The sequence below is a fragment of the Cervus elaphus genome, chromosome 9, assembly GCF_910594005.1.
Source record: "Cervus elaphus chromosome 9, mCerEla1.1, whole genome shotgun sequence".
In the NCBI taxonomy this organism is placed as follows: domain Eukaryota; kingdom Metazoa; phylum Chordata; class Mammalia; order Artiodactyla; family Cervidae; genus Cervus; species Cervus elaphus.
The window spans coordinates 94,488,931-94,516,870 of record NC_057823.1 but is presented as its reverse complement, the minus strand read 5'-3'; the positions used below and the strand labels follow the sequence as shown (position 1 = coordinate 94,516,870).

The 27,940-nt window shown below is 37.7% G+C and overlaps 1 protein-coding gene across 5 annotated transcripts in view; it reads left to right on the top strand.

The window, feature by feature from the left end:
• Positions 1-27,940, top strand: part of TTC37 (tetratricopeptide repeat domain 37) — a 96,374-nt gene that overhangs the window by 27,248 nt on the left and 41,186 nt on the right. For all 5 annotated transcript variants that reach the window (XM_043913631.1, XM_043913627.1, XM_043913630.1 and 2 more), the window contains 20 exons: positions 811-912; positions 1,750-1,889; positions 3,829-3,915; positions 3,999-4,102; positions 4,860-4,986; positions 5,618-5,797; positions 6,114-6,238; positions 7,136-7,389; positions 8,748-8,850; positions 11,041-11,217; positions 11,306-11,450; positions 11,620-11,698; positions 11,781-11,842; positions 11,947-12,003; positions 14,194-14,262; positions 19,396-19,470; positions 20,086-20,227; positions 21,918-22,011; positions 25,807-25,884; positions 27,786-27,910. In XM_043913631.1, the coding sequence (XP_043769566.1) occupies positions 811-912; positions 1,750-1,889; positions 3,829-3,915; positions 3,999-4,102; positions 4,860-4,986; positions 5,618-5,797; positions 6,114-6,238; positions 7,136-7,389; positions 8,748-8,850; positions 11,041-11,217; positions 11,306-11,450; positions 11,620-11,698; positions 11,781-11,842; positions 11,947-12,003; positions 14,194-14,262; positions 19,396-19,470; positions 20,086-20,227; positions 21,918-22,011; positions 25,807-25,884; positions 27,786-27,910 (2,325 nt within the window). The remainder of the gene's footprint in view (positions 1-810; positions 913-1,749; positions 1,890-3,828; positions 3,916-3,998; positions 4,103-4,859; positions 4,987-5,617; positions 5,798-6,113; positions 6,239-7,135; positions 7,390-8,747; positions 8,851-11,040; positions 11,218-11,305; positions 11,451-11,619; positions 11,699-11,780; positions 11,843-11,946; positions 12,004-14,193; positions 14,263-19,395; positions 19,471-20,085; positions 20,228-21,917; positions 22,012-25,806; positions 25,885-27,785; positions 27,911-27,940) is intronic.

Below are 27,940 nucleotides of genomic sequence, written 5' to 3'. Positions count from 1 at the left end.
CTTAAGTTTGAATTCCAATTCTGCCATTCACAAATTTTAAGACCTTAGGAAAGTTCATTAAACTCTTTGTGTCCTATTGTTTTTATCTGTAAAATAAACATAATATCTCCATCCTTCAGTTCAGTGCAGTTCAGTCACTCAGTCGTGTCCAACTCTTTGCGACCCCATGAATCGCAGCACGCCACCCTGTCCATCACCAACTCCCGGAGTTTATTCAAACTCATGTCCATTGAGTCGGTGATGCCATTAGGAGGCTTTAATTTAGTCTTACCCAGTATGATGTTTCTGGATGAACTTTTATTCAAATTGAGATCTGAGTGACAAATGGAAAACCTGGCAGTAGGAAGGGTGTTTTAGGCCAAGAGTTGAAATAGCCTGAGGTGAGAGAAGAGCTGGTATTCCTGGAACTCCTGGTCATTCAGTGAGATTTGAAAATGAAGTATGAAAACAACAATTGAGGCTGGAAAGGGGCCTTGCAAACCTCATTAAGGAGTTTGTGTGTTATCCAACTGGGAACCGTCGGAAGTTCTTAAGTATAGGGATTTCATAATCCCATATGTATTTTTAGAAATATTCTGGCTGCAGTGTAGAGAATGAATTTGAGTAGAGGGCAAGCACTTGCACTGATCTGAGATGGATGATGGAGATCCTAACTGAAGTGATGGGCATGGAATCAGTGTGACTTTGTGACTGGTTAGATATGGGTGACAAGGGAGAGGGGAGGAGACTGATTTGGGGAGTGGGTGGTGGGGTTCTTCACCTCTGTAGTAATGGAAACCTTGGACTTCGTGTTTGCTGTTATATTCCTAGGGATAAAGGAAAGCCCCCTCTGCACAGCTGGATGGTATCATCTGGCAGAAGCCCAAGTCAGAATGCATAAACCTAAGGAAGCTGTTCTTTCGTGCAATCAAGGTATTTCTGCCATCTTTAAGGGTGGCCAACCCTGCTGCTTCTCATCTTAAAGAAAAACGATGGTGGTGCTTTATTTTGTATTCTAAGTTGACAGCTAATTTAAATTTTATTGGGGAGGTCAAAAAAAGCCCATCAAGTCTGTATGCATGTCTACTATTATATTTATTTTTAAACTGACAGTATTTTTCCAAAGTTACTTGGAATTTTGATGAAGTCAGTTTAGGCTTGTGTGGTGATGCTCTTTCTTTGCAATAGGGAATTTTCTGGTGTGTCCTACAACCTTCACTCCAGGGTAGATTCTTGATTCCTCTAATGTGGATAATAGATTAAGGAGAGAGGTATCTTAGAGCTTATTTGAATATGTTCACATGGGTCAGGTGTGGGTGTCAGAAATCAGTGAAGCGATTCGCTGCTCTTACCTAGTTGGTGACCTTGCTTCTGCAGCTAAGAAATAATTTACCATGGTTCATCCTAATTCAGCTTCTTTACCCTTCCCTTATCTTTAATGGGCTATTTTTGTGATAGATGCTTTGGCTAAGGGTTAACGTCTGTTATGTAGCAGTTATAGACAGCCATTGTTGTGTTTCAGGATGTTCAGTTTTATTATATGTTATGTGAAGATAGAGGTTTTAAATTTTGATCTGTTCTGTTTTAAATTCAGGTATTTTCATAAAGAGTTCAGGGAAGAATTTATATTTAGCTTTGAATTGTTCTTCATGTATATTGTTTCAACATTTTATTCTTACTATATCTGTAATTTGTTATGTTACCCTTAAAAAGAAAAAAAAAAGTGAAGTGGTTTGGTTGTCTTCATTCAGATGTCCTTCCTTTTGTCAGCTCTGAAGAATATAGATAACCTTGGTGTGTCTGGTGGCAGACTGCATCAGAAGAATCTTTGTCTTCGTTTGAAAGCAGAGGCTTTGATTAAACTCTCAGATTATGAATCTTCAGAGGAAGCAATTCGTACTCTTGATCAGGTAGTCTTATCATCGAATTCTCCCTTTGTTATTAACATTTAGCTTCTGGTCAACCAGGCATCAACCATTCTCTCCTTGCCACAAATAGTTACTTAGAAAAATTCTGTGTTAGAGGTATGAATCCACTGAATCTGCACTTCTGTAGGTTATTTACGTGCTTGGAAACGCCTCAGGTTATTTGTTCGCTTTTTGGTTAAGTGCTTACAATGCTTTTCATATGGTGCAGCTTCTTTCTCATTCTTGCCCTTATTCTCCTTTTTACTTTTTGCCCTCTGGGGTTATCACTACTTGATAATTATTAGTTTGAAATTCTAAATTTTGCCCTTCAGATAATATTTCATAGATTATTGACAAGAATTATTAAAGACACTCACTAGTAGCTTCATGGTGCCTTTAAAGATATTTTTGAGATAAAGGCTGTTTTTTTTGTAAAATTGACATTATATCACTCAGTATATTGCAGAGTTTTGAATTTTTATAAAAAAAAGTCCTTGTTTTGTATATTTCAAACGGCTTTGCATTTCATAGTATTTCTTTAAAATCAGAACAGCTGTCAGAATCCTTCAAGACCGAGTATCTTATTTTTTTGTTTTCTACCTGTCTTCTTGTCTTCCCCCAACAGTGTGTTTTGTGTGAATGCTTTGGAAATGTCTTTCCATAGTTTTTTTTGTTTGTTTTTTACAATAAAATACGAGTTTCTGGAAGAACTGGTAAAATCCAAGTCTGAGACAGAAAATGAACAAGAAGAGCCCAGAACATCTTATAATGCAGGAAATCAAAGAAACTAGAAAAGGCTGTTAGAATTATCCCAGAAGGGTTCAGGAGCTAGCATGAACTGATTTTTGCTGACTAAAGAGGGAATGCTTTGGGAACTAGTAACTGCAGTAGATTAAAAGACATCATTTATATTTAAATCCTTATGTTAATGTTGATAGCAAAAAAAATCAGTGAAACATCCTCAATAAAGTGAATCTTTGAAGGATGCTAAGGAACCAGTTAGAAAGAAAGAAGTACCCTGTGTGTCCCTTATGAAATGTTCTCAGAGTAATCAAAGAGATAATGAGAGGAGGAAAATCTTCTCTTTGTTGAATTATGCCATTGAGTAAGGAAAGAAGGAATGATAGAATCGGAAAATCACTATTTTGCAGTCTGAAATGGATTAAAACATCATGAGAAAAAAGACAACTAGACATAATCAGGCGCAGGTACACAACGAAGTATTCTTGCCAGAGCATCAAACCTAATCAGATCAATCTTCTAGACCTACTGATTTATAGAAGATACAGGGGATCAGGTAACATGTCAGTACCATGAGAATGCATTCATCAAATGCCATACTCTGAGAAACAATGACAGTGGCCTGTATTTTCCATAGTAAGGGAGAAAAAAAAGAGATGGAAGAGAACTCTGTAAATTAGAAGAGTCTTAGACGTATCAACCAGTTGAAATGTATGCACCTTATTTAGATTTGATTAAAACAAATTGTTTAAATATTTTATAAGACAAATGATAAATTTGAACACTGGCTAATTATTTGATGGTGTTAAGGATGTATTGTTGGTTTTGCATACATGTTTATGATGGTAGTATGTTATTAAAAATAAACTTATTTATTAGATATAGATACTGAAGTATCAGGTGAAAATTTATAATTTGGGGGTAATCTAAGCAGGAGTTTGATAAAATGGGTAGACACACAGATGGTAAAGGATTAACTTTGAGTTAATAATTTTGAAAATGAATGATAAGTAGATGTGAGTTTATTATGCTATTCTCTAATTTTCTTTAATGAGAAGATTACGAAGAATGAAAGTGTTAATAGTGATAGAAATCAGGACCTCTATCCGAGTCTTTATGCATTGGTCATTCTTTAGTTAAAGCAAACTCTGCTGCATTGTGTTGTGGGAGATTTACAGCAATTCTTTAAATTATTTTCTAGGTTTCTGATGCAAATAATATCCCAGGACTTTTGGTTCTCAAAGGCTTGGCCTATCTGAACAAGGGCTCATTAGATGAAGCTTCAAAGGTTGGTGTTTTCATTTGAGCTGAGTTTTTAAGTTAAAAATTATTTTTGTCTGGATATGGAATTGATAGATGTATACTTTATAGATTATGGAAGACCTTCTCTCTTCTTACCCTGACCTAACTGAAGCTCATGCCCTGGAGGCTTTGATTCATTTTACCAAAAAGGACTATCTACAAGCAGAAAAATGGTGAGGATATCTTTAGATTGCTCATAAATCTAGACATGTCTTAATTTATTATTTCTTGAAAATTTGAACTGAAGGAGTTTGATAAAGATTTTCATTGTTGTTTTTGTTGTTGCTAAGCTGTGTCCAACTCTGTCACCCCATGGATTGTTGGCTCCTCTTTTCTCCACTGTCTCCTGGAGTTTGCTCAAATTCATGTCCAGATAAAGATTTAGTTTTGCATAAATTTGATCTTTGTAAGCTTTACTATTTTTAAAAAATGTATTTTTTTTTATATAGCACAGTAACTATGGAAGATTTCATGGTGGATTTTTGAAATCTTACTAGCTAATCATAATGTTCAATAAGTATGTATAACTGGTTTTAAGTTCTTCTTTAAATCTTTTTTTTTTTTTCTTCATGATCTAAATCCTAAATCCCAGTATTAATTGCTTAGTCATGTCTGACTCATTACGACCCCATGGACTGTAGCCCACCAGGCTCCTCTGTCCATTGAATTTTCCAGGCAAAAATACTGGAGTGGGTAGCCATTCTCTTCTCCAGAGGACCTGCTGGACCCAGGGATCAAACCTGGATTTCTTGCACTGCAGGCAGTTTCTTTACCGACTGAGCCACCAAGGAAGCCACAGCTTGTTTCAAATTTGGCATCCTTGAATCACTCGAACTTCCAGTGTTCCAGTTAGGGGTCTCCTAATTTTTTAAATTATCTACCTACCTACCTCCCTATCTAAATATTCCATCCTTCCCTTTTGTGACTTAGTTTTCAGCGAGCTCTTGAGAAAGATGCTGAAGTTGCTGAATATCATTACCAACTTGGGTTAACATATTGGTCCATGGGTGAAGAAACAAGAAAAGATAAAACAAAGGCTCTTACCCACTTTTTGAAGGTAGCACATTCTATTATTTAGTTCTTAGTTGAAATGGATTCATTATAAAATCATGAATATTGATAATCAAATAAGTTAGCTCCTTAAGATTCGTCTTTACTGAATTGTTTGTTTTGTGTTCCATCTCTCACACCTAAGGTTTTGTGAGAACGTTGTATGGGTTTTCAAGGAGAAAATTAAACCATAAAAATGTAAAAGTTACTTATTTAAGAAACACATGTTATAGAAAATGAAACATAATTACCTTTGGAAAACAATATTGCTTTTAGGTAATTCTAGTCTACTTTTATCAGCTTATGAGTCTTACATACTGCTTCATGTTTAACTTATATTTTAGGTGTGTAACATCTACAAGTTTTGCATCCCTATCTTGATTCATATAGTCAAATTGATGAAATAATAACTAAATTTCACATTTTTTAAAGCAAAGAAATAGTATTTTTATGCTTACTTTTCTATAAGTAGTGATGGCTAGCTTTCATGTCTGCTTTTAATCTTATGTTAAAGGATGTTTTGGCATATTGTATATTTAATTTTTTGCTTTAATCTGTGTATTTGTGTGTGTGTATTTTTAAAGGGACCCATCCTAACAAACTTCAATATTTTGTAATTATCATTTTTTTTCCCAAAGGCTGCCAGACTGGATACATACATGGGCAAAGTTTTCTGCTATTTAGGTCATTATTACAAAGATGTAGTAGGTGATAAAAATAGGGCCCGTGGATGTTATAGGAAAGCTTTTGAATTAGATGACACCGATGCAGAATCTGGAGCTGCAGCAGTTGACTTAAGTGTTGAGCTTGAAGAGATGGTATGTCTAATAATTTAAACACTTTTGTCTTTTATTTTATTCTGAGTATAGAAGTAGAAATATTTTTATATGTGTATTTGAAAGTTATTTTTTATTTTTAGATGCTATAGAAGTCTTTGTGCCACTGCTTATAAATTGAGTAAATTTTTCTTGGCAGATACTGAATTGCTTAATGTTGAAAGTGTGTGGTTTCAGTATATACCAGTTTAAGCTTAAAAAATCAGAAGTGGTAAATGAAAATATATCTGTTTATATAAATGTTCAGTATTTTTTATAATATTTAATATCTCTAACATTAGTCTTTTCTTTTTGTTAGGAAACTGCCTTAGCTATCCTGACAACAGTCACTCAAAAGGCAAGTGCTGGGACGGCAAAGTGGGCCTGGCTTAGGCGAGGCCTATACTATCTGAAAGCTGGTCAGCATTCCCAAGCAGTGGCTGAGTAAGGCACCTTTCTATATTTAACTTCTGTTAGCCTAATGCTTCCTTAAATTAAACTCCATTTGTATCCAAAATGAACTGACAAGTTGCTGTCCACCAGACTGTATTTTAATTGAAGAAGTAGCAAAATTTATTTATGGTTTATTGGCTGTTATTATCTGCATGCACTGGAATTACAAAACTGGATTAACTAATGTCCTCGTGTTAAGGAGAGAGAGATGTCCAGTCAAGTAAAGTCTTAATAGTATCATGTGTATAGTAGGTTCTCAGTATAAATTTAAGGAGTGATAATAAGCCAAGGTCAGTATCTTTGTTTTTCTCACATCAACAAGCATTGTTTTGGGACAGGAGAGATATTAGTAGCTCAAAGGGCATTTGGGGCAGCTCACTTGTAGTCGTTTGATTTGAACTGTGTAAAGAAAATGTGTTTGAATCAAAGTTGTTTCTGATTTATGTTAGTACCTAGAATACAGGCATTTAAAGTTTTCATGGATATGGAATTTGATCCAAAATTAAAAGTATGCCTGTTATTCCCATTTTCAACTCTCATATTTCTTGGTGAGGGCTTATAGACTGTGATGTTAAGATGTATACCTGTTCTGGTAGGATAGGAAATTGGAGTTTTCCCACACAGTCAAAGAAAAGAAATTATGGTGGACATTTCTTCAAAAAAATATTTTTATTCATTCCAAAATTACAATAAAATTTCATACTATTAAAAAATTTATGTCATAAAAGGAACAGGTATATCTGCTTTAAATAAATACAGGTTTTCCCTTTTATCCATCAGGGAAACCATGGATATGTGTGATTCAGCTAAATTACTTTGTATTTTCCTTTCAGGTGTGGAAGTAGTTTTATCACTATTACTTCTCTTACTCTTTCTTGAAATTCTTAGTTTACAGGCAGCATTAAGGGCAGACCCGAAGGACTTCAATTGCTGGGAGTCATTAGGAGAGGCATACCTAAGCAGAGGTGGCTATACAACAGCCTTGAAATCCTTCACAAAAGCCAGTGAGCTGAACCCAGAGTCCATCTACAGTGTGTTTAAGGTGGCAGCAATACAGCAAACCCTTGGCAAATATAAGGAGGCGGTAGCTCAGTACCAGCTGATCATTAACAAGAAAGAAGATTATGTGCCTGCTCTGAAAGGTAGTTGCTTTTTAAAAGCTCCTTTGACTTTTTGTGATGCCAAAGTATAAAATCCTTGAATAAATGTCTCAATGTATTGAGTAACTTGAAAAGAACTTCTTTAGTCAGTCACATGTGTCCAGGAAGAGCCTTTTATAGGATAGCTTGTTACATAGGTCTGAATCTAGAAAGGTCAGACTTTGCTTTGTGACAGTTAACAAATAGTAATATGATACAGACACAGCTTTTAGATAAATAGCATGACAGGTACTGGATCTAAAAATTAGATCTCTAAAACAGGAATTTTCCTACTCTTGTATTTTGATAATTCATACACTATATCCTCAGAATATCATAATAGGTTTTAGTTACTTTGTAAGTTATAGAACCTCATTTTTTTCAGTTTTTGAACTTTAGAGGCAATTTTCATTGTTTGTAATTATCTAAATTAATTTTAGTTCCTTTATAGGTATCTATTCCTTCTTTTTGTAATTTCAAGTAAAACACCACCACCCATATTTAATTACTTTTTAAATGATTATTTCTAACCGTTAAAAAAAGCACTGGAGTTCATTGTATTTGCTTTCCTCCATTTCCTTTTCCTTTTAAAAGAATCAGTGGGGAGTTTAATTCAGAAGTACTGTGTGTTATAAGTGACATGCAACTTAGACCATGAAACCCTTAAAAAAAATTTTTATGAAATTCCTTAACAGAAGGAGAATTCACATTTATTAAATGTTTTCTAGGCAATTTAGGAAATTACTATTTCATTTAATTTTTATAGTATGAACGTGAAAGTTGCTCAGTCATGTCTGACTCTTTGCGACCCCATGGACTATATAATCCGTGGAATTCTCCAGGCCAGAATACTGGAATGAGTAGCCTTTCCCTTCTCCATGGCATCTTCCCAACCACGGGATTGAACCCAGGTCTCCTGCATTGCAGGTGGATTCTCTACCAGCCAAGCCACAAGGGAAGCCCAATGAATGTTTTGAATGTAGAGAGATCAAATCTTGTTTTTCATGACACCAGATGATAATAACGTGATAGCGGGTAGTAGCATCATATTAGATATTATTAAGTGATATCCCCATTTTCAAAGATAAGATTTTAAGAGGTAAGTAATTTGTTCAAAATCATGAAAATTCGTAGGTTCCATAGATACTATCTTTCGACACATGTTTGCTCCAACAGAACCCTGCCATTTGAATTCTTCAATGAATGTATGCAAGACCATGCTCAAAGATACTTTTTATAAAATGCCATTACATTTTGTCTTCTGGAGGGCGGCTGTTACAGTACACCAATAAACTTATTTGATTTTCATTTTCAGTGTTTCTTTTACATATTTTAACAACTGCAAACTTACCTGATTTTAGGTTTGGGTGAATGCCACCTCCTGTTGGCAAAAGCAGCTCTAGTCGATTATCTTGATGGGAAAGCTGTAGACTACATAGAGAAAGCACTGGAATATTTTACTCGGTTAGTATTATTATTTATTGTGTTTATTTTCTTAGTATTATAATAAAGCCAAATTTAGAAAATCATTCTCTGTTTATCCTATTAGCTATAGCAGTCATTATTCAGAATCTCAAACATAAAGAATGACAGACTAACCAATTAATTCTACAGCATACATATTGTATTGATTTTGCACTGGGGAACAGATACTGTTTCTTGCTTTTAAGCAGCTCAAATGCTGGATGCATAGAGAAGAGTGGGAAGGAAGAAGTAGTCAGCTAGTGGAGCAGCAGCTTGGGTACCACTGTGTTCCTGTTCTCTTTCAGGAGACCTAGAGGTACAAGTGTCTAATTGGAACTGGTTGGTAAATGGCACTTTAGGTGTATATCTGGCTTTACCTTCAGTAGTTAGGGCCTATGTTAGACTTGTGGGTAGGACTAAAGGTGAAGTAGCAGTCTGATTGTTCCTGGAGAGAATCTGTGTAGGAAAAAAAGTGGTATCTAATAACAAGAAAGAAGAAATGTTTCAGCAAATCTGGTTATTTTATGGAACTATATTCAGTATTTAAATGGAATGTTATTTGTGATAGATGGCTGTAAAAGGTACACAAGTTAGACGCAAAATTACGTTTTTTTGCTCTTAAACATCTTTAGTGTGCTTCACTTTCTTTTCCTACTTGACTTCTCCTGTGTCTGATTGATTTCCTTGCTCTCGAATTGATTTGCTTTGAATATGAACCAAATTTGAAGTGAAAGCTTCACTCTTTTTTCTCCCTCTGATTTGTGTAGTTTCTTTTCAAGTCTTTCATAACACTTAAAACTCTTTGCATAGAGGATGGTATTGTGAAGAGGGTGTAATTTGTTTGAACTAGCGTTTAAGGGTAAATGTGAGTCTTTGAGTGGTGATGCTTCAGCTCCAAATACTGCCTTTCTGAGTGGAGAATTTTGTTCTGGATACCATGTAGCACTCACAACTAATTACAAGTAGGTATATAGAACTTTTTTGTTTTGTTTTGTTTTTTTGGTATATAGAACTTTTAAAGTGATAGATAGTCCCAAGTTTGTATTTACCTCTATACTTGAATGTTCACATGACTTCAATTCTGGTGTAAGGGCAATAGAAGTTATTTCACTTTACAGATATTTTATTTTTTACTGAACTTAAAAGGAGTTAAGAGTTTGGGTTGTTAAACTGCCAGTGATTCTCTTCTTTTTTTTCCTCTGTTTTCACCTTTCATGCTGTCAATTTTGGAAACTGCACTAAGATACTTAGGCAGAGGAGCTACAAATAATGTTGCCCTTCCTCCTGATCCTCACATTGGGCTTTCAGTGATGACTGCAATAATTAATCTTGTTTCTCAGAAAGACATTGGAAAATGATTTTTGGCTGGACTCCATGAGTAGAAAAGGCTATGAACAATGTTCCATCTGCTTGTCCATCTGCCAGTAACATAGCTGTTTGTGATGGCTGATTACTGAGACTTGGCTTAATTGTGCAATTGCTGTGTTTTATTTGTAAGATTTTGAGAAAAGTGCAGAGAAATGAATAGCTGAGATTTTCTCATTCTTAAAAAGAAGTGCCCTTTGTCACCATAATTAATATTTTTATTTATTTTTTGAGCTTGTCCACTGAGTCTTAACTTCCTTCAAAAGATAGGGACTTTTCATACTTTCATATTTAGATTTTTGATATTCTTGAACTCAGAAAGTAAAACTCCTTTGGATCACCAAATATATTTGCTATGTTATACATTTGCTAGTTCTTTTTCTTAAATTTGAGGGCGATCAAGCAAAACCTAAGTTTATGATAATCAACTAAGAGAGAGTTAGGCACTTTACTGGTTTGGTTTTTGTTTAAATAGACAAACACAAAAAGTATAATTTAAAAGATCCAGTATTAAAGGTAAATTAGTCCTGGATAATTTATTGATTTATTTATGGGATTTCTGCTGCTTCTAAGAAAAATGATAAAGAGTACCAAAGAAATGTTTGCACAGTTTCAGTCACTTAATTCATTCTCCTTCCCCTCTTCCTTTCTTCTTAAAAAGGAGGTAATAAGATATAAAATGGTTAGTAAATTCAGTAAAGCATTTGCTGCATTTAATTAAGGAACCATGTACACTTTTCCTGATTTAATTGTATGTAGCAGTGAAAGAGATAAATGCCATACTTTTTGGAAATAATTTTTAAGCATCACAGTTTCTTTTTTTAGGGCTCTGCAACATCGAGCTGATGTGTCTTGCCTTTGGAAGCTGGTTGGGGACGCTTGTACCAGTCTTTCTGCTGTCTCACCATCTAAAGTGAATGTCAGTGTCTTAGGAGTCCTTCTAGGTCAGAAAGAAGGAAAACAAGTATTAAAGAAAAATGAGCTCCTCCATCTTGGAGGAAGGTAATTTACAAAGATGGTCATTTGATGACATTCAAATTAAATTAGAACGTCATAACAAAATATAACATTCACTTTTATGTTTCCATAGATGTTACGGTCGTGCATTAAAACTGATGTCTACATCTAATACATGGTGTGACCTTGGAATTAATTATTATCGCCAAGCACAACATCTAGCAGACACAGGCAGCAACTCAGATGACCTTCAAGAGTTGTTGGAGAAATCTATGCATGTATGATTTTGAGAAATTTTTTATAAACTTTTTTAAAAAAATTAAGATCTTTTCTGAAAGGTGCTTTTGATAAAGTAAATACTAGAATGTTTTCACATAAATTCACATTCATCTGTATATAAATGTTGATATTTCAAGAAATAAAAATGTATCTAATTTTACTTTTCAGTGTCTAAAAAAAGCTGTGAGACTTGACAGTAATAATCACTTATACTGGAATGCGCTTGGTGTAGTTTCATGTTATAGTGGTAAGAATTGAATTAACACTTCAATATTTTTAGATTGTTTTAGACAATAAAGTTCAGTTTTATCAAAGTCTGTATTTTTCAGGTATTGGAAATTATGCCCTTGCTCAGCACTGTTTCATCAAATCAATCCAGTCAGAACAAATTGTGAGTGTTCTGTGTCTCTGTCTGTGAAAAAGAACATCAAAATTTAGTGTTAATTTTCTGAGACTGCCATGTAGATAAAGGACCTAATTTTATTTGTTTTTTAGAATGCAGTTGCATGGACCAACTTGGGAGTGTTATACCTTGCAAATGAAAAAATTGAGGTAAATACTATATTGTCTGCTTTGTTGTATTCTAAGTAAAGAATGTTTTCTATGTGTGATCTCTTCATAATAACTCAGCTTCTTGTGGAGAAATACTTTGCACATTGTTCATCTATGTAGCATTCTCCTTGATATGCTAGATGTTGGATAGCATTTCCTTTACTATATTGAACATTGAATGTATAAGATTTGTTTTCCTTCCCATGTCCCAAGAAATTTCTGGTTTTATAATTATATTGTATTTTCATTTAGAGAGTAAAACAATTTTATTATGAATTATTTGGGTGTTTTTCTTTTTATCTTTCATACATGTCTTAGGGGTGAGATGATGAAGTAAGGGCAATGATTAGTACTCTCTAGAAACTTAAATTTAACCTTTGCTTTGGTGATTTAGATTCGCCTTTAACAGATACTAATCCCTTTATATGTACGGTATACTTTGTTATACTCAAACAGTTGTATGTTAGAGAAATTGGAGCTACAGTGATGGGGAGCCTGTCTGCAGGTCTCATTTGCTCCCCCGGAGGCTCAGTTGGTAAAGGATCCGCCTGCAGTGCAGGAGACCGCAGTTCGATCCCTGGGTCGGGAAGATCTGCTCGAGAAGGGACAGGCTATACCCTCCAGTGTTCTTGGACTTCTCTGGTGGCTTAGCCGGTAAAGAATCCGCCTGCAATGTGGGAGGCCTGGGAAGATCCCCACCTTGGGAAGATTCCCCTGGAGAAGGGAAAGGCTGCCCACTCCAGTGTTCTGGCCTGGAGAATTCCATGGGCTATACAGGCCATGGGGTCGCAAAGAGTCGGACATGACTGAGCGACTTTCACTTTCAGAAATTTCCATGGATCTGTAGATAATAGCACACCTATACTGTTTTGTGTTTCAGCCAGTATATTGAATATCATCCTTTTAAAATAGCTTCAGTGATATTCTCAGGGATACATGAAGTCTCTGCAAAGACTGCTTTGGGGGACTGTAAATAAAGTGAAGAAAAATACTAATTTGAATCTTAAAATATGTGAAAATATTTTTTAAAAATTTAAGCAAAGCAAAGTTTTAGTCAATAAGCTATGACTGTGGTTTTATGGTAGTGTTGCCTGTGAGCCTACGGTCTCATAAGGAAGAAGAGACGATATCCAGCCATGCAGAGATTATGGGAAAAACAGTGTAAAGCAACATATAATAAGCTATTCTTCATAGCAGAAAAAAGAAAAAAACATGTGATGTGATTTTAAGTGTCTAAGTGGGGTGTCTTGAAAGCTTCCTAAATGCTTAGTGCAGATTTATGTTGACCATTCCTTTTCACCCACTAGCAGTTCTCAGACCTCACTGGTTGTTAGTAATAGTTTTTATCTTCCCAGTTAAGTTCAAGGCGAGGGGAATAGATACAGTCTTCTCTAAGTATTTCCATTAAACCTGTGTTGTGGTAATCACTCAGTCGTGTCTGAGTCTTTGTGACCCATGGACTGTAGCCCTCCAGGCTCCTCTGTCCATAAGGATTCTCTAACCAAGAATACTGCAGTGGGTTGCCATTTCCTTCTCCAGGGGATCTTCCCAACCCAGGGATTGAATCCAGGTCTCCTGCACTGCAGGCAGACCCTTTACCGTCTGAGCCACCTGGGAAGCCCTGCATTAAACCTGTGGCTTAGTAGATAGTTGGGTGATTGACTGAAAATTTTGCAGACCAAGAGGTAGACACCTGCGGTGCCCTTTCATTGAGGACCAGAACTCCCAAGCCTGTAGAGAAATCCGTTGTATCCAGAACTGTTTTGCGCATGCTCAGTTGCTGAATTGTGTCCAAGTCTTTGCAACCCCATGGACTGCAGAGTGCCAGACTCCTCTGTCCATGTAATTCTCCAGACAAGAGTACTGGAGTGGGTTGCCCCTTCCTCTTCCAGGGGATCTTCCTGACCCAGGGATCAAACCCGTGTCTCTTGCATTGGCATCCAGATTCTTTACCACTGAGCCACCTGGGAAGCCTCCAGAATTCTTTTTAGGACTAGGTATTTAAGACATTGTTTTAAGTGTTGCTGCACATGCAAGTGCAAATTGTGCTTAAACAGTGAAGTTTTAGTTCACTGTTTCATTTGTATTTATGTTTACAAGTCTGATTTTTCTTATTCTCTTATGCTTTTTTAATATAAGTGATTTAATATTAGACTTATAAATTGACTATTTTTTGTCATTTTTTTCTAGCAAGCTCATGAAGCTTTCAAAATGGCTCAATCCCTTGATCCATCTTATTTAATGTGCTGGATTGGACAAGTAAGATACATAACATATAGTTATTATAACCTGTGATACAAATAACCTGTTAATAGAAAGTGGTATCAGTTCAGTTCAATTCAGTCGATCAGTCATGTCTTTGCAACCCCATGGACTGCAGCGTGCTAGGCCTCCCTTTCCATCACCAACTCCCGGAGTTTACTCAAACTCATGTCCATTGAGTCAGTGATGCCATCCAACCATCAGAAAGTGGTATAAATATCTGTTAATATAAACAACACTGATAATGAGAGCATTTGGGGGCTTACTTTGTGCCGGTCACCACGCTAGACTCTTTGTATGTGGGATATGAAGCTCAGAGATCCTGAGTATCGTACCCCAGGTCATACAGCTTATAATGATTAAGCTATGAACACCATCACTCTTACATTATTATATCTAAAAAATAAACCTGGGATCCTGTTAACATACATTTACCAAAAAAATGAACATTTGCAAAGATCATCTTGATTTTATTGTCTCATTTTCTATAAAATCTTCATATTTAATTTGTTACTTGTTTATGAGTGTCCCTCCCCACCCTGACCCGAAAAATTTAGATTTTTGTCCTTGCAAATAGGAATCAAGTTACTAGTCTGAGTCTGTCGTTGACTAATTGTTTATCTTATCAACTGCTGGATTTCCCTTTTCTTACTTGGAGAAGAAGGGGATTGGTCTGAGTAACCTCCTGGGTTTTGTGTCTTTCAGTTCAGAGAAGAGTGGGAGCATCACCCATATTATAAAATCAGTAATCAGTGATTCAGTTCAGTTGCTCAGTCATGTCCAACTCTCTGTGACCTCATGGACCACAGCATGCCAGGCCTCCCTGTCCATCACCAACTCCCAGTTTACCCAAACTCATGTCTGTTGAGTCGGTGATGCCATCCAACCATCTCATCCTCTGTCGTCCCCTTCTCCTCCTGTCTTCAATCTTTCCCAGCATCAGAGTCTTTTCAAATGAGTCAGCTCTTCCCATCAGGTAGCCAAAGTATTGGAGTTTCAGCTTCAACATCAGTCCTTCCAATAAACACTCAGGACTGACTGATCTCCTTTAGGATGGACTGGTTGGATCTCCTTGCAGTCCAAGGGACTCTCAAGAGTCCTCTCCAACACCACAGTTCAAAAGCATCAATTCTTCAGTGCTCAGCTTTCTTTTTAGTCCAACTCTCACATCCATACATGACTACTGGAAAAACCATAGCCTTGGCTAGATGGACCTTTGTTGGCAAAGAAATGTTTCTGCTTTTTAATATGCTGTCTAGGTTGGTTATAAGTTTCCTTCCAAGGAGTAAGTGTCTTTTAATTTCATGGCTGCAGTCACCATCTACAGTGATTTTGGAGTCCCCCAAAATAAAGTCAGCCACTGTTTTCCACTGTTTCCCCCTCTATTTCCCATGAAGTGATGGGACCAGATGCCATGATCTTAGTTTTCTGAATGTTGAGCTTTAAGCCAACTTTTTCACTCTCCTCTTTCACTTTCATCAAGAAGCTCTTTAGTTCTTCTTCACTTTCTGCCATAAGGGTAGTGTCTACATATCTGAGGTTATTGATATTTCTCCCAGCAGTCCTGATTCCAGCTTGTGCTTCATCCAGCCCAGCGTTTCTCATGATGTACTCTGCATATAAATTAAATAAGCAGGGTGACAATATATAGCCTTGACATACTCCTTTTCCTATTTGGAACCAGTCTGTTGTTCCATGTCCAGTTCTAACTGTTCCTTCCTGACCTGTATACAGATTTCTCAAGGGGCAGGTCAGGTGGTCTGGTATTCCCATCTCTTTTAGAATTTTCCACAGTTTATTGTGATCCACACAGGTAAAGGTTTTGATAGTCAATAAAGCAGAAGTAGATGTTTTTCTGGAATGTTCTTGCTCTTTCAGTGATCCAGTAGATGTTGGCAATTTGATCTCTGGTTCCTCTGCCTTTTCTAAAACCAGCTTGAACATCTGGAAGTTCATAGTTCATGTATAGTTGAAGCCTGGCTTGGAGAATTTTGAGCATTACTTTACTAGCATGTGAGATGAGTGCAATTGTGCGGTGGTTTGAGCATTCTTTGGCATTGCCTTTCATTGGGATTGGGATGAAAAGTGACCTTTTCCAGTCCTGTGGCCACTTCTGAGTTTTCCAAATTTGCTGGCATATTGAGTGCAACACTTTCATAACATCATCTTTTAGGATTTGAAACAGCTCAACTGGAATTCTGTCACCTCTGAAATAGCTCAACTGGAATTCTATCACCTCCACTAGCTTTGTTCATAGTGATGCTTCCTCAGGCCCGCTTGACTTCACATTCCAGGATGTCTGGCTCTAGGTGAGTGATCATGCTATCGTGGTTATCTGGGTCATTAAGATCTTTTTTGTACAGTTCTGTGTATTCTTGCCTCTTCTTAATATCTCTGCTTCTGTTAGGTCCATTTCTGTCCTTTATTGAGCCCGTCTTTGCATGAAATGTTCCCTTGGTATCTCTAATTTTCTTGAAGAGATATTTAGTCTTTCCCATTCTATTGTTTTCCTCTATTTCTTTGCACTGATCACTGAGGAAGGCTTTGTTATCTCTCCTTGCTATTCTTTGGAACTCTGTATTCAGATGGGTATATCTTTCCTTTTCTCCTTCGCTTTTCGCTTCTCTTCTTTTCATAGCTATTTGTAAGGCCTCCTCAGACAGCCATGTTGCTTTTTTGCACTTCTTTTTGTTGGGGATGGTCTTACTCCCTGTCTCCTGTACAGTGTCACGAATTTCTGTCCATAGTTCATCAGGCTCTCTATCAGATTTAGTCCCTTAAATCTATTTGTCACTTCCACTGTATAATCATAATGAATTTGATATAGGTCATACCTGAATGGTCTAGTGGTCTTCCCTACTTTCTTCAATTTAAGTCTGAATTTGGCAATAAGGAGTTCCCACAGTCAGCTCCCAGTCTTGTTTTTGCTGACTGTATAGAGCTTCTCCATCTTTGGCTGCAAAGAATGTAATCAATCTGATTTTGGTGTTGGTCTACTGCTGATGTCCATGTGTAGAGTCTTCTCTTGTGTTGTTGGAAGAGGGTGTTTGCTATGACCAGTGCGTTCTCTTGGCAAATCTTTTAGCCTTTTCCCTCCTTCATTCTGTACTCCAAAGGTCAAATTTGCCTGTTACTTCAGGTGTATCTTGACTTCCTACTTTTGCATTGCAGTCCCCTATAATGAAAAGGACATCTTTTTTGGGTATCAGTTCTAGAATGTCTTGTAGGTCTTCATAGAACCATTCAACTTCAGCTTCTTCAGCACTACTGATCAGGGCATAGACTTGGATTACTGTGATACTGAATGGTTTGCCTTGGAAACGAACAGAGCTCATTCTGTTGTTTATGAGATTGCATCCAAGTACCACATTTCGGACTCTTCTGTTGACTGTGATGGCTACTCCATTTCTTCTAAGGGATTCTTGCCCACAGTAGTAGATATAATGGTCATCTGAGTTAAATTCACCCATTCCAGTACATTTTAGTTCGCTGATTCCTAAAATGTTGACGTTCACTCTTGCCGTCTCCTGTTTGACCACCTCCAATTTGCCTTGATTCATGAACCTAACATTCCAGGTTCCTGTGCAATATTGCTCTTTATAGCATCAGACCTTGCTTTTATCATCAGTCACATCCACCACTGGGTGTTGTTTTTGCTTTGACTCCATCTCTTCATTCTTTCTGATGTCTCCACTGATCTCCAGTAGTATATTGGGCACCTACCGACCTGGGGAGTTCATCTTTCAGTATCCTATCTTTTTGCCTTTTCATACTGTTCATGGGGTTCTCAAGGCAAGAATACTGAAGTGGTTTGACATTCCCTTCTCCAGTGGACCACATTTTGTCTGCTTCTGTTAGGTCCATACCATTTCTGTCCTTTATTATGCCTCATATTACTAAAACTCAAAACCCAAGGAAGAGCGTGAAGAAGGTGAACATTCTGGATACTTTAACGCATGTATATCTTTAATTTTACGTTCATTCATAGCAGTGATACATAGTCAGTGATTAGGTATCTTCTGTTGTACTTTGGCTTTTGGGTCTGATTCTAGTTAATTGAATGGGTGAAGCTCCCAGAGTTAGAAAAGGCAAATTCCTATTCCCATTAGCTGTGGTAGCATTTAAGAACAGTGGCATTACCACAGTAATCTCTATGTAAGATTTTGGGCCCTGGGGGCCCGAGAATTTGCGTTTCTAACTACCCAAAGTGAGGACAGTGCTGCTGGCTCAGGGGCTTCACTTTGAGTAGCGCTGATGGAGGGCAGTAGATCTCAGGTGTCGTCAGAGTCACTTGAGTATTTTTTTTTTATCTTTAACTTATTTTTGGCCTTACAAATAATTTGTTTCAGGAGGTAACTAGTAGATTTAATTAAAATGATAATGATAAAGTGAAGCTTAATATTAATTTCTTGATTATTAATGCATGATAATTTAAAAAACCCTGCTTTCTTATAAAAGATAGATGAGCTTGAAAGTAATTTTAACTGTCACAGAATCTTACTATTTGAAATCCTGAGGTAGTTTTATTTTATTTTATTTTTTTATTTTTTATTTTTTTCAATTTTTTTTCATTTTTTTCCTCCCTCATTTATTTATTTATTTATTTATTTTTCAGTGGGTTTTGTCATACATTGATATGAATCAGCCATAGATTTACACACGTATTCCTGAGGTAGTTTTAAAAATAAACATGTTGAGACTCTACCCAGATCTATGGGAGCTAGATTTCTATGGGTGAAATCTGCTTTTTAAAATGCTTTTCAGTTGAATCTGAGGTGGCCCTGTGATTAACCAAGTACCTGTATGAATAGATGGGCTGGTGCAGGGGCGCGCTGGGTAGTGAAGGAGAAGGTAGCACCGTTTTATCAGGATTCTGAGGAATTTCATGTGCATTATTCCACCACTGGCTGATTGCAGATGGAGTTCTTCAAGCGTCTGTCAGCTTAAAGGCTCACTTAACAAGTCATTCTGGTCCTCTGAGCCATGGACTATGGTAGTCAAGATTGAAAAAGAAATTAACTTTGCTTTTAAGCACAGCTAGAAAAACGTTTGGTTCCTCCAAAAACTCATTTATTATTATTAGTAGTATTCCTTTTGAACATATTAAGACCCTGCTCTTTCCTTTTATAGGCTCTAATTGCAGAGACAGTGGGAAGTTATGACACCATGGATCTCTTCAGGCACACTACAGAACTCAGTATGCATGTAAGAATTTGAAGGTTCTTCAGGATTCATTGATGAAAAAGCTATTAACTACCCTTGTTGAGAAAACAAATACATGGTGATGTCAGATGTTGATGATAGCAGTTGTCTCTACTCTTCATTCTTTCTTAAAAAACAGATAAACTCTCATTAAAGAACTTCAAGAGCTGATGAAGAAATGACTTTGGGATCTAATAGATGCAGTAGTCAGGCAGAATAGAAACAGACTCAAGAAAAAAAAATAAACTGAGATAAACACTAGACTTAGTTGACATTTCTAGATTATTTATGAAAGCGTTTGGAAATCTTTTGATTGGTCATTATTTGTTTGACCTATGGGAATGATGTTGAGAATCATACCAAACCATCAGGAGGGACCCTGTTTTCTCCTCTTTATTTATCCCACTTGTTTCCTTTACTTAGGTTTGAGGCAGGTGATTTAAATATATTCTTAGTTTTGTTGTATCATAGTGACCTTTTATTTAAAAGTACTAAATAGCTGACTTAGAAGACGAAGATCTGATGTTTACTGTATTGAAGTACATTGTTTTGTTTCTTGATTTTTCTTGGCAGATTTATTACTCTGTGCCTGCTGGTTAACTTTAGCTTTTCTTACAGACTGAGGGAGCAATAGGTTATGCGTATTGGGTCTGCACAACACTGCAAGATAAGAGCAGCAGAGACACGGAGCTCTACCGGTACCACATCCTGCAGATGAATGCCGTCCCAGCAGCGCACGTGGTCCTGAGCAAATACGTGGGTATGGCGCCTGTTATACAACGGCGAGATATAGGAATAATTGCTGAGATAATTTAAAGAATTTAAAGTTCATTCCAAATTAAATGTTAGTTCTTAAGACATGAATTTTACCCTTTTCTTCCCATGAACAAGTATGAAGAAATCAGACAAACTGAAAACCAGAAGAAATGCGTCATCACTGTAATCCGCAGGCTGGTAATACTCTTCCTGCACTGAGCCTGGGGCACTTGAGGAGAAGGCGGTTTGTTTGTAAACGTCAGCCCTTTGAGACCTGAACGTGTTAAGCAGTGTGCCCAAATGAGTGACTTGAGTGAATACTTCTTAGAGCCTTTCTGAGAAAGTGCAGGATCAGAAATTTTACTGATAGGTTTCCTTACAGAATGGGAAACATTTGTGAAAGATTTACAAATAGAGGTAAACTGATGCTGAAGCTGAAACTCCAAAACTTTGGCCACCTGATGCAAAGAACTGACTCATTTGAAAAGACCCTGATGCTGGGAAAGATTGAAGGTGGGAGGAGAAGGGGACGACAGAGGATGAGATGGTTGGAAGATGGCATCACAGGCTCAATGAACATGAGTTTGAGTCAACTCCGGGAGTTGGCGATGAATAAGGAGGCCTGGCGAGCTGCAGTCCATGGGGTCACAGAGAGTGGGACATGACTGAGCGACTGAACTGAACTGAAACATTTAGCTTTCTGCAAAATTCAGATGCCTATAACAGCGAACTTTCTCTGACAGTTGTACATAGCTAGGTTTTTGAGTTCTGATGGAGCTGTGTCATATACTCATTTAGCAAATTCAACTATATGTGCTTGGCCAAAATGTATATTAATTTAGAAGCAGAAAGATGAGAAAGTGGGGATAAGAAAAGTGGAGATATCATCTGTCGCTGACTGTTGGCTTCAGCGTGAGTGTGGATGAAGGGCCTGAATCTCCTCATTGACTTTGACTCAGTCTGGTTACTTTCTCCTTGTGAGATGACTTAAAAAGTTTTCAGGAATCATTTTGTGTGATTTTCATCTTATACTGTGAACCTAACTATCACATAAGATGTGATTGTGCTCCACTTTGTTAAACAGTTCAATAAGAGATTTGAAGACTTGCTTCCCAGCACAAGTTAAGTAGTTCATAGTTCAGGTGCATTTCTTTTTCCTTTGTACACTTCCCTTATAGTTACATGATGTTTTTTGACATTAGAATTTCAAAATACTGCATTGAAAGTGCCCATATCATCCTCTCTTTCTAGTGCACAACACTGATTTTTTTTTTTTTATTTAAGTGCATAGAAACTGGAACAGAACCACCAAGATAAATTGTTGCTAAATCTAATCAAGGAAGGTTTACGTGATTAGCCAAAGAACTGAATTTCCTTATAATTCAGATGATTAGTTTTAACATGAGCTCTGATTTCAAATTGTTATACCTTTGGGAATAAAAATATATTTAAACTTTGAAGCATGAATAGAAGCTATGTGTAACTATAGGTATTACTCAATAATTTAAAAGAGTTATAGAACGATTACTGGTATTTTACAGTCAAGATAAACTCAACTTCTATTCCTAGCAATGCCCATGACCTCAGGAAATAATCTACTGTTTAAAGTATCGAAAAACTTGAAAACAAAAGTAATGTTTTTACAAATACAACCATTATGCACATATTGAGAAAAGATGTTTTTGGATTTCCAGAGAGAATTCAGAATTATGCTCCAGCTTTCACAATGTTGGGTTACTTAAATGAACATCTGCAACTGAAGAAGGAAGCAGCAAATGCGTACCAAAGGTAAAGGCTCCCTTAAATTTAAACGTGGTCCTTCTCGGTCAGTTGGCCTAAAATACAGCCTCACTTTCTTGAAGAAGGTACAAATAAAATATTCTGATTCCTTTCCTGACCTTTCATTATTTATTATTACTACATTTTGAAGGTGAAAAATTACCATTCTAAATTTTCAACTGTGTTTTGGTTTCTGTTGCTCAACCTGAGAGAGAGAGAAGAAAAAAAAAATAAAACCAAACAAAAAACCCTCTCAGATTTGTTTTAGAAAAATCTGTCCATTTAGTTTGTCTTGCTTTATTAAATACATGTGTTTATTCAGATAAGAAGTGAGATTTCAGAAATGAGAAGAAATTCTGTGTGTGTTTGAGGCACCTTCATGTTGACTGTGTAGTATTTATTCATTCATTCAGTATTTGCTGAACTGCTGCCGCGTGTCACACAGCGTCCTTGGCCCTGGCAACTTGGCAGTGAGTTAAACGTAGGCTCAGTTCTCATGGGGCTCACATTCTGGTCAGGGGGAGGTACATGGTCAGCTAATGGACATCTGTGATGGTAACAATCGCTAAGAAAGAAAACCAGAGAGGAGTGACAGGCCAGACAGTGAGTCTGAGACAGGTGTGAGAGGTAGGTTTCCTGAGCAGGCAGTTGAGGCCTGGCCTAGTTGAAGGTGGCCGTAAGTCATTTGGTCCTCAGGGAGAGAGCATTCCAGGCAGAGGGAACAGCAAGAGCAGGTGTTCTGAAGCAGGAGTGGCCTTGACGTTGGGGGACCAGGGCAGTGTGCACGAGGGAGAGGGACGGGAAGGGAAATCAACCTGGGGTTTTTCTTCTCTGCAAATTCATTGGTCTGTGAATGAGAAAATCACTGCTGATCTCATGGGTACTAGCTGAAAAGTTAAAGAAAAAACCTGAATGCCTAACTTCTGAGGTACATCACTGCCCTAAACCAATAGAAACCTGTCAGATAAAAAATAATCAAGGTATCCCAAATGCTTTGCCATCCTTGTGTGGCTGTCTCTGTAGTTCACAGAAGTGGTCACTAGATGGTACTGAAGGCTGTAGTTATTTTGCCAGGTGTGTGTGGGGAGAGGTGTATGGGGGAAGGTGTGTGTTGGGGGAGGCGTGTGTGTGGGGGGAGGCGTGTGTGTGGGGGGAGGCGTGTGTGTCGGGGGGAGGCGTGTGTGTGTGGGGAGAGGCGTGTGTGTGGGGGAGAGGCGTGGGGGGGGGTGTATGTGTGGGGAGAGGTGTGTGTGTTGGGGGAGGTGTGTGTGTGGGGGGAGGTGTGTGTGTGGGGGAGAGGCGTGTGTGTGGGGGGGAGGTGTATGTGTGGGGAGAGGCATGTGTGTGGGGGGAGGCGTGTGTGTGGGGGGAGGCGTGTGTGTGGGGGGAGGCGTGTGGGGGGAGGCGTGTGTGTGGGGGGAGGCGTGTGTGTGGGGAGGCGTGTGTGTGGGGGGAGGCGTGTGTGTGGGGGGAGGTGTGTATGGGGGGAGGTGTATGGGGGAGGTGTATGTGTGGGGGAAGGTGTGTGTGGGGAGAGGCGTGTGTGTGGGGAGAGGCGTGTGTGTCGGGGGGAGGCGTGTGTGTGTGGGGAGAGGCGTGTGTGTGGGGGAGAGGCGTGGGGGGGGTGTATGTGTGGGGAGAGGTGTGTGTTGGGGGAGGTGTGTGTGTGGGGGAGAGGCGTGTGTGTGTGGGGGGAGGTATATGTGTGGGGGGAGGCGTGTGTGTGGGGGGAGGCGTGTGTGTGGGGGGAGGCGTGTGTGTGGGGGGAGGCGTGTGTATGTGTGGGGGGAGGCATGTGTGTGGGGGAGAGGCGTGTGTGTGGGGGAGAGGTGTGTGTTGGGGGAGGCGTGTGTGTGGGGGGAGGCGTGTGTATGTGTGGGGGGAGGTGTGTGTGTGTGTGGGGGGAGGTGTGTGTGTGTGTGGGGGGAGGCGTATGTGTGGAGGGGAGGCGTATGTGTGGAGGAGAGGTGTATGAAAACCCACAATACTATTTCTTTCACCACTATGGTAAACTTACCAATAAAGAAACTGTAGAAATTTGATAGAATACAATGAGCAGGGTTTTTAAACAGAGAAATATGCAATGCTGTGTCGCTTCAGTCGTGTCCAACTCTTTGCCATCCTATGGACTGAAGCCCACCAGGCTCCTCTGTCCGTGGGATTCTCCAGGCAGGAATACTGGAGGGGGTTGCCATGCCCTTCTCTAGGGGATTTTCCTGACCTAGGGATGGAACCCTCGTCTCATTAGGTCTCCTGCATTAGCAGGCGGGTTCTTTACCACTAGTGCTGCCTGGGAAACCCCTCATAAATGGAGGGGTAACCTTTCCCTTCTCCAGGGGATCTTCCTGACCCAGGGATCGAACCTGGGTCTCCTGCATTGCAGGTGGATTCTTTACCATCAGAGCCACCAGGGAAGCCAAAACAGAGAAACTAGGAAGCTTTAGAATGCTTGCTCCTGTTTCTGGTGTATGTTTTAATCACAAATACTGTGAGTCTGACACTGGTTATATCTTTGCCTAAAATGGCAACTCCACAGTCACCTAGGCTTTCCTGAGAGCTCAGTTGGTAAAGAATCCGCCTGCAATGTGGGAGGCCTGGGTTCAATCCCAGAGTTGGGAAGATCCTCTGGAGAAGAGAAGGGCTACACTCTAATATTCTGGCCTGGAGAATTCCATGAGCTGTGCATGAGACAAGTGCTCAGGGCTGGTGCACTGGGAAGACCCAGAGGGATGGGATGGGGAGGGAGGTAGGAGGGGGGGGATCAGGATGGGGAACACATGTAAATCCATGGCTGATTCATGTCAATGTATGGCAAAAACCACTACAATATTGTAAAATAATTAGCCTCCAACTAATAAAAATAAATGAAAAAAAAAAAAAGAAGAATTCCATGGACTGTATAGTCCATGGGATCACAAAGAGTTGGACACAACTGAGTGACTTTCACTTCACTTCACAATCACCTGGATATATACCACTCATTTTGACTTATTACCACTCTTGTTTTCTGCCTTAAACAAGTATTTGCGACTTGAACTTACAAGTTAGGTATTAATATAACTGCAGGTATAGTTTTTACTATGACAGGTAGTTTAGTATTACTATTTCTATAATACTGTGTTGTTTTTCATGTAGTATCAGAGGCATTAAAAGCTTTTCTTGGATATTTCTCCCTGGCTAATCTTTAAACAGAAAAACAAAAAGTATTATTAAGTATCCAACTCCTTTAGTTGTTGAGACATTTTCCTGCTTGCCCAGAGGAGACTGAGCATGAGAAGCTAAGTGGGCTGTCAGCACGCACGTCGTCGTATTTATTCTAAACCTCTCAGGACTCCTGATGACTCATTCCCTTCTCTGAGTTCAGGATTGCCTGAATGTCTTTCTGTATGTAACAGGTAAAGGCACATGAAAACACTCAATTTCCTAAGTCCCTACCTCAAACTACTAGTATATAAATAATTTTAAGAGTGTACCATGTACATCAAATTCTATGTACTTCAAACAGGTCCAAACTTTAAAATATCATCTCAATTGTTTCCCACATTCAGATTAAATTTTTTGGAATATATAAAACTCAAGTATGATAAGTGATTTCACATATTAAGAGGCCACTTTGTTATTTTCTTAACCGTCTAAAATCTATTAAGTGCTTTTGTGGTATCAATTTAATAAAATATAAATAAGCTATTATGGAACTAGTTAAATAATTAAATGAAAACAAAAACCTGTAGGTTGTTAAGGAGGAAGAGTGAAAGAATGCTATTGCACATAGGTAATTTTAAATGCTTTGTCCTTTTTTTAAAGGGCAATTTTGTTGTTACAGACTGCAGAAGACCGAGATGCTTATAATGTTACAGTAAGAAATTATGGCAGATTGTTATGGTAAGCATATTTTTCCCCATTGATTTTGTGAATCTGTCAGATTTTTCTGGCGGAGGCTGTGGAACTATGGAGTGATGACCAGTTTCCGGAAGAGTGGGACGAATGTGAATGAGTACAGTGATGACATCTGCCCGGGGTGCATCATTCCTGCTATCCCAAGCTGTGTTAACAGTTTCCTGTTCCTGTGATGATACCCAGCCTTAGTGTCCTTTGTGAGGAGCAGGTTCAGAGCTGAGGGTTGTGAACTAGACAGAAGACGTAGTTACTCTTTCTGATAGCAGAAGCCTAGTTAATTGGAAGTGGATTAGATTTATTCTGAATTGATATCTGTTCTTAAACTGGGAGTAGGATTAAGGGTCCAGAAACCCTTTTGAGATAGTACACAAAAATTTTTGTGTGTGCACTTTGGGGATGGGGTATTTATTAGAATTATAGTTGGGTATTTTAGAATTAGTATCTACATCTTTTTAAGGAACTACACAGTAGAAATCAGAGGTAGCCAGTTATTTTATAACCATATAATTGAGTCATATCTATAGATAGAAAATTTTCCCTGTTTTGATTGTTTTTCCTTTTAATTCCTTTAAACTGTGTTCAGGAGTTGATAGAACTCAGTCACTTCCAGGATTTTTGTTCTTAGAAACTGGAACAAAGTGTCTGTTTTTTTTACTTAGATGTTTCATATAATGTAACTATTTTAGAAGAAAATTTATACCTCCCATTAAAAATAGGTCATCTGATTTCTTTTTACTTTGTTTTTATTATGAAATATATTAAACATGCAAAATACAGTAAGAATATGGAGCATAATTCGGTGAATAGTTACCCTTCAGATTTAGCAGATCTTAAAATTCTGTTAATAGGCTTCAGATTTCCTTAAAAAGAAAAAAAGTTACAAATAAAGTTGAAGCCCTTGTGTCTTTCTCTAATTTCATTCTTTTCTCTACAAAAGTAATCAAATGTTTGAAGATAGTGTTCATTTAAAAAATACTTTAAAAATACATGTGTATATCCTAAGGTAGTCTGCTTCCCTTCATTAAATATTTGTCAAAATTTGAGTTTTATTTTTAAATTCTTTTATGTTCATGAAATTAATTTTAGAAGCAAATATTGTCCATATTGTTAGCTCCCAGCCACTCCTTCAAGATTAAAAGGATTTTATGAAAAGATTTCCAAAAACATGTTAAAAATAGAAGCAAGCTTCTGAATATAGTGGTAAATACCAGAAATAAGAGTCTCAAAGGTACAGTGTGTCTATTCCAGGTGGTGGCAACATGTCTTCATTTTTAAATAAACAAAAGGGTTTTTTTTTGTTGTTGTTATTATTAAAACGCATTCTACTTTAATATTATATATCGCAGTTTTTACTTTAATTCATTTTAAATACAGAGAAGATAATGTATGATTTTGTCTGTGGAATTTTAGTATATCTGTATGCCCTTCAGAAAAAATAGATGTGTAGATAACCAGTTTACATAAAGGTTAGGCTTGATTATGACTTGCTAAGCTTCTCAAAGATGGTATACCCATGGTCACAGGGTAATTTTTAGCTAATGTATTAAGCTTAAAAATTATTATAAAAGTCAGCTGGAAATTATTTTTATAACTTAAGAATTTAATTCAAGTTTGTTTTAAAAAAAAGACCATTTGTAGTTCAGCAGCACTGTTCATTTTCACATATAATTTAAAAGAAGCAAAGTGTGAAGTTAGATCCCTCTGGTATATCCTGTTTGAGATAAGTGACATGCCTTCTATTTTAATGTAAGTCTTTTATGCAGCTTTAACACTGAGAGATGAAGTAGGTTAAGTTGTTAAAAGAACTTTAGTTATATCTCTGAATTTTGATGATATAAGCCAAAATGATTTTTGATATTAAAAGTAAGTTATGTTTTGCTTCTTAGTTCCATTGGTGAATATGATAAAGCTATCCAGGCTTTTAAGTCAACACCCCTTGAGGATTTAGAAGACATCATCGGTTTCGCATTAGCTTTGTTTATGAAGGGTGTGTACAAGGAGAGCAGCAAAGGTAAGTATGTTGCGTGAAGCTAAAGGATAT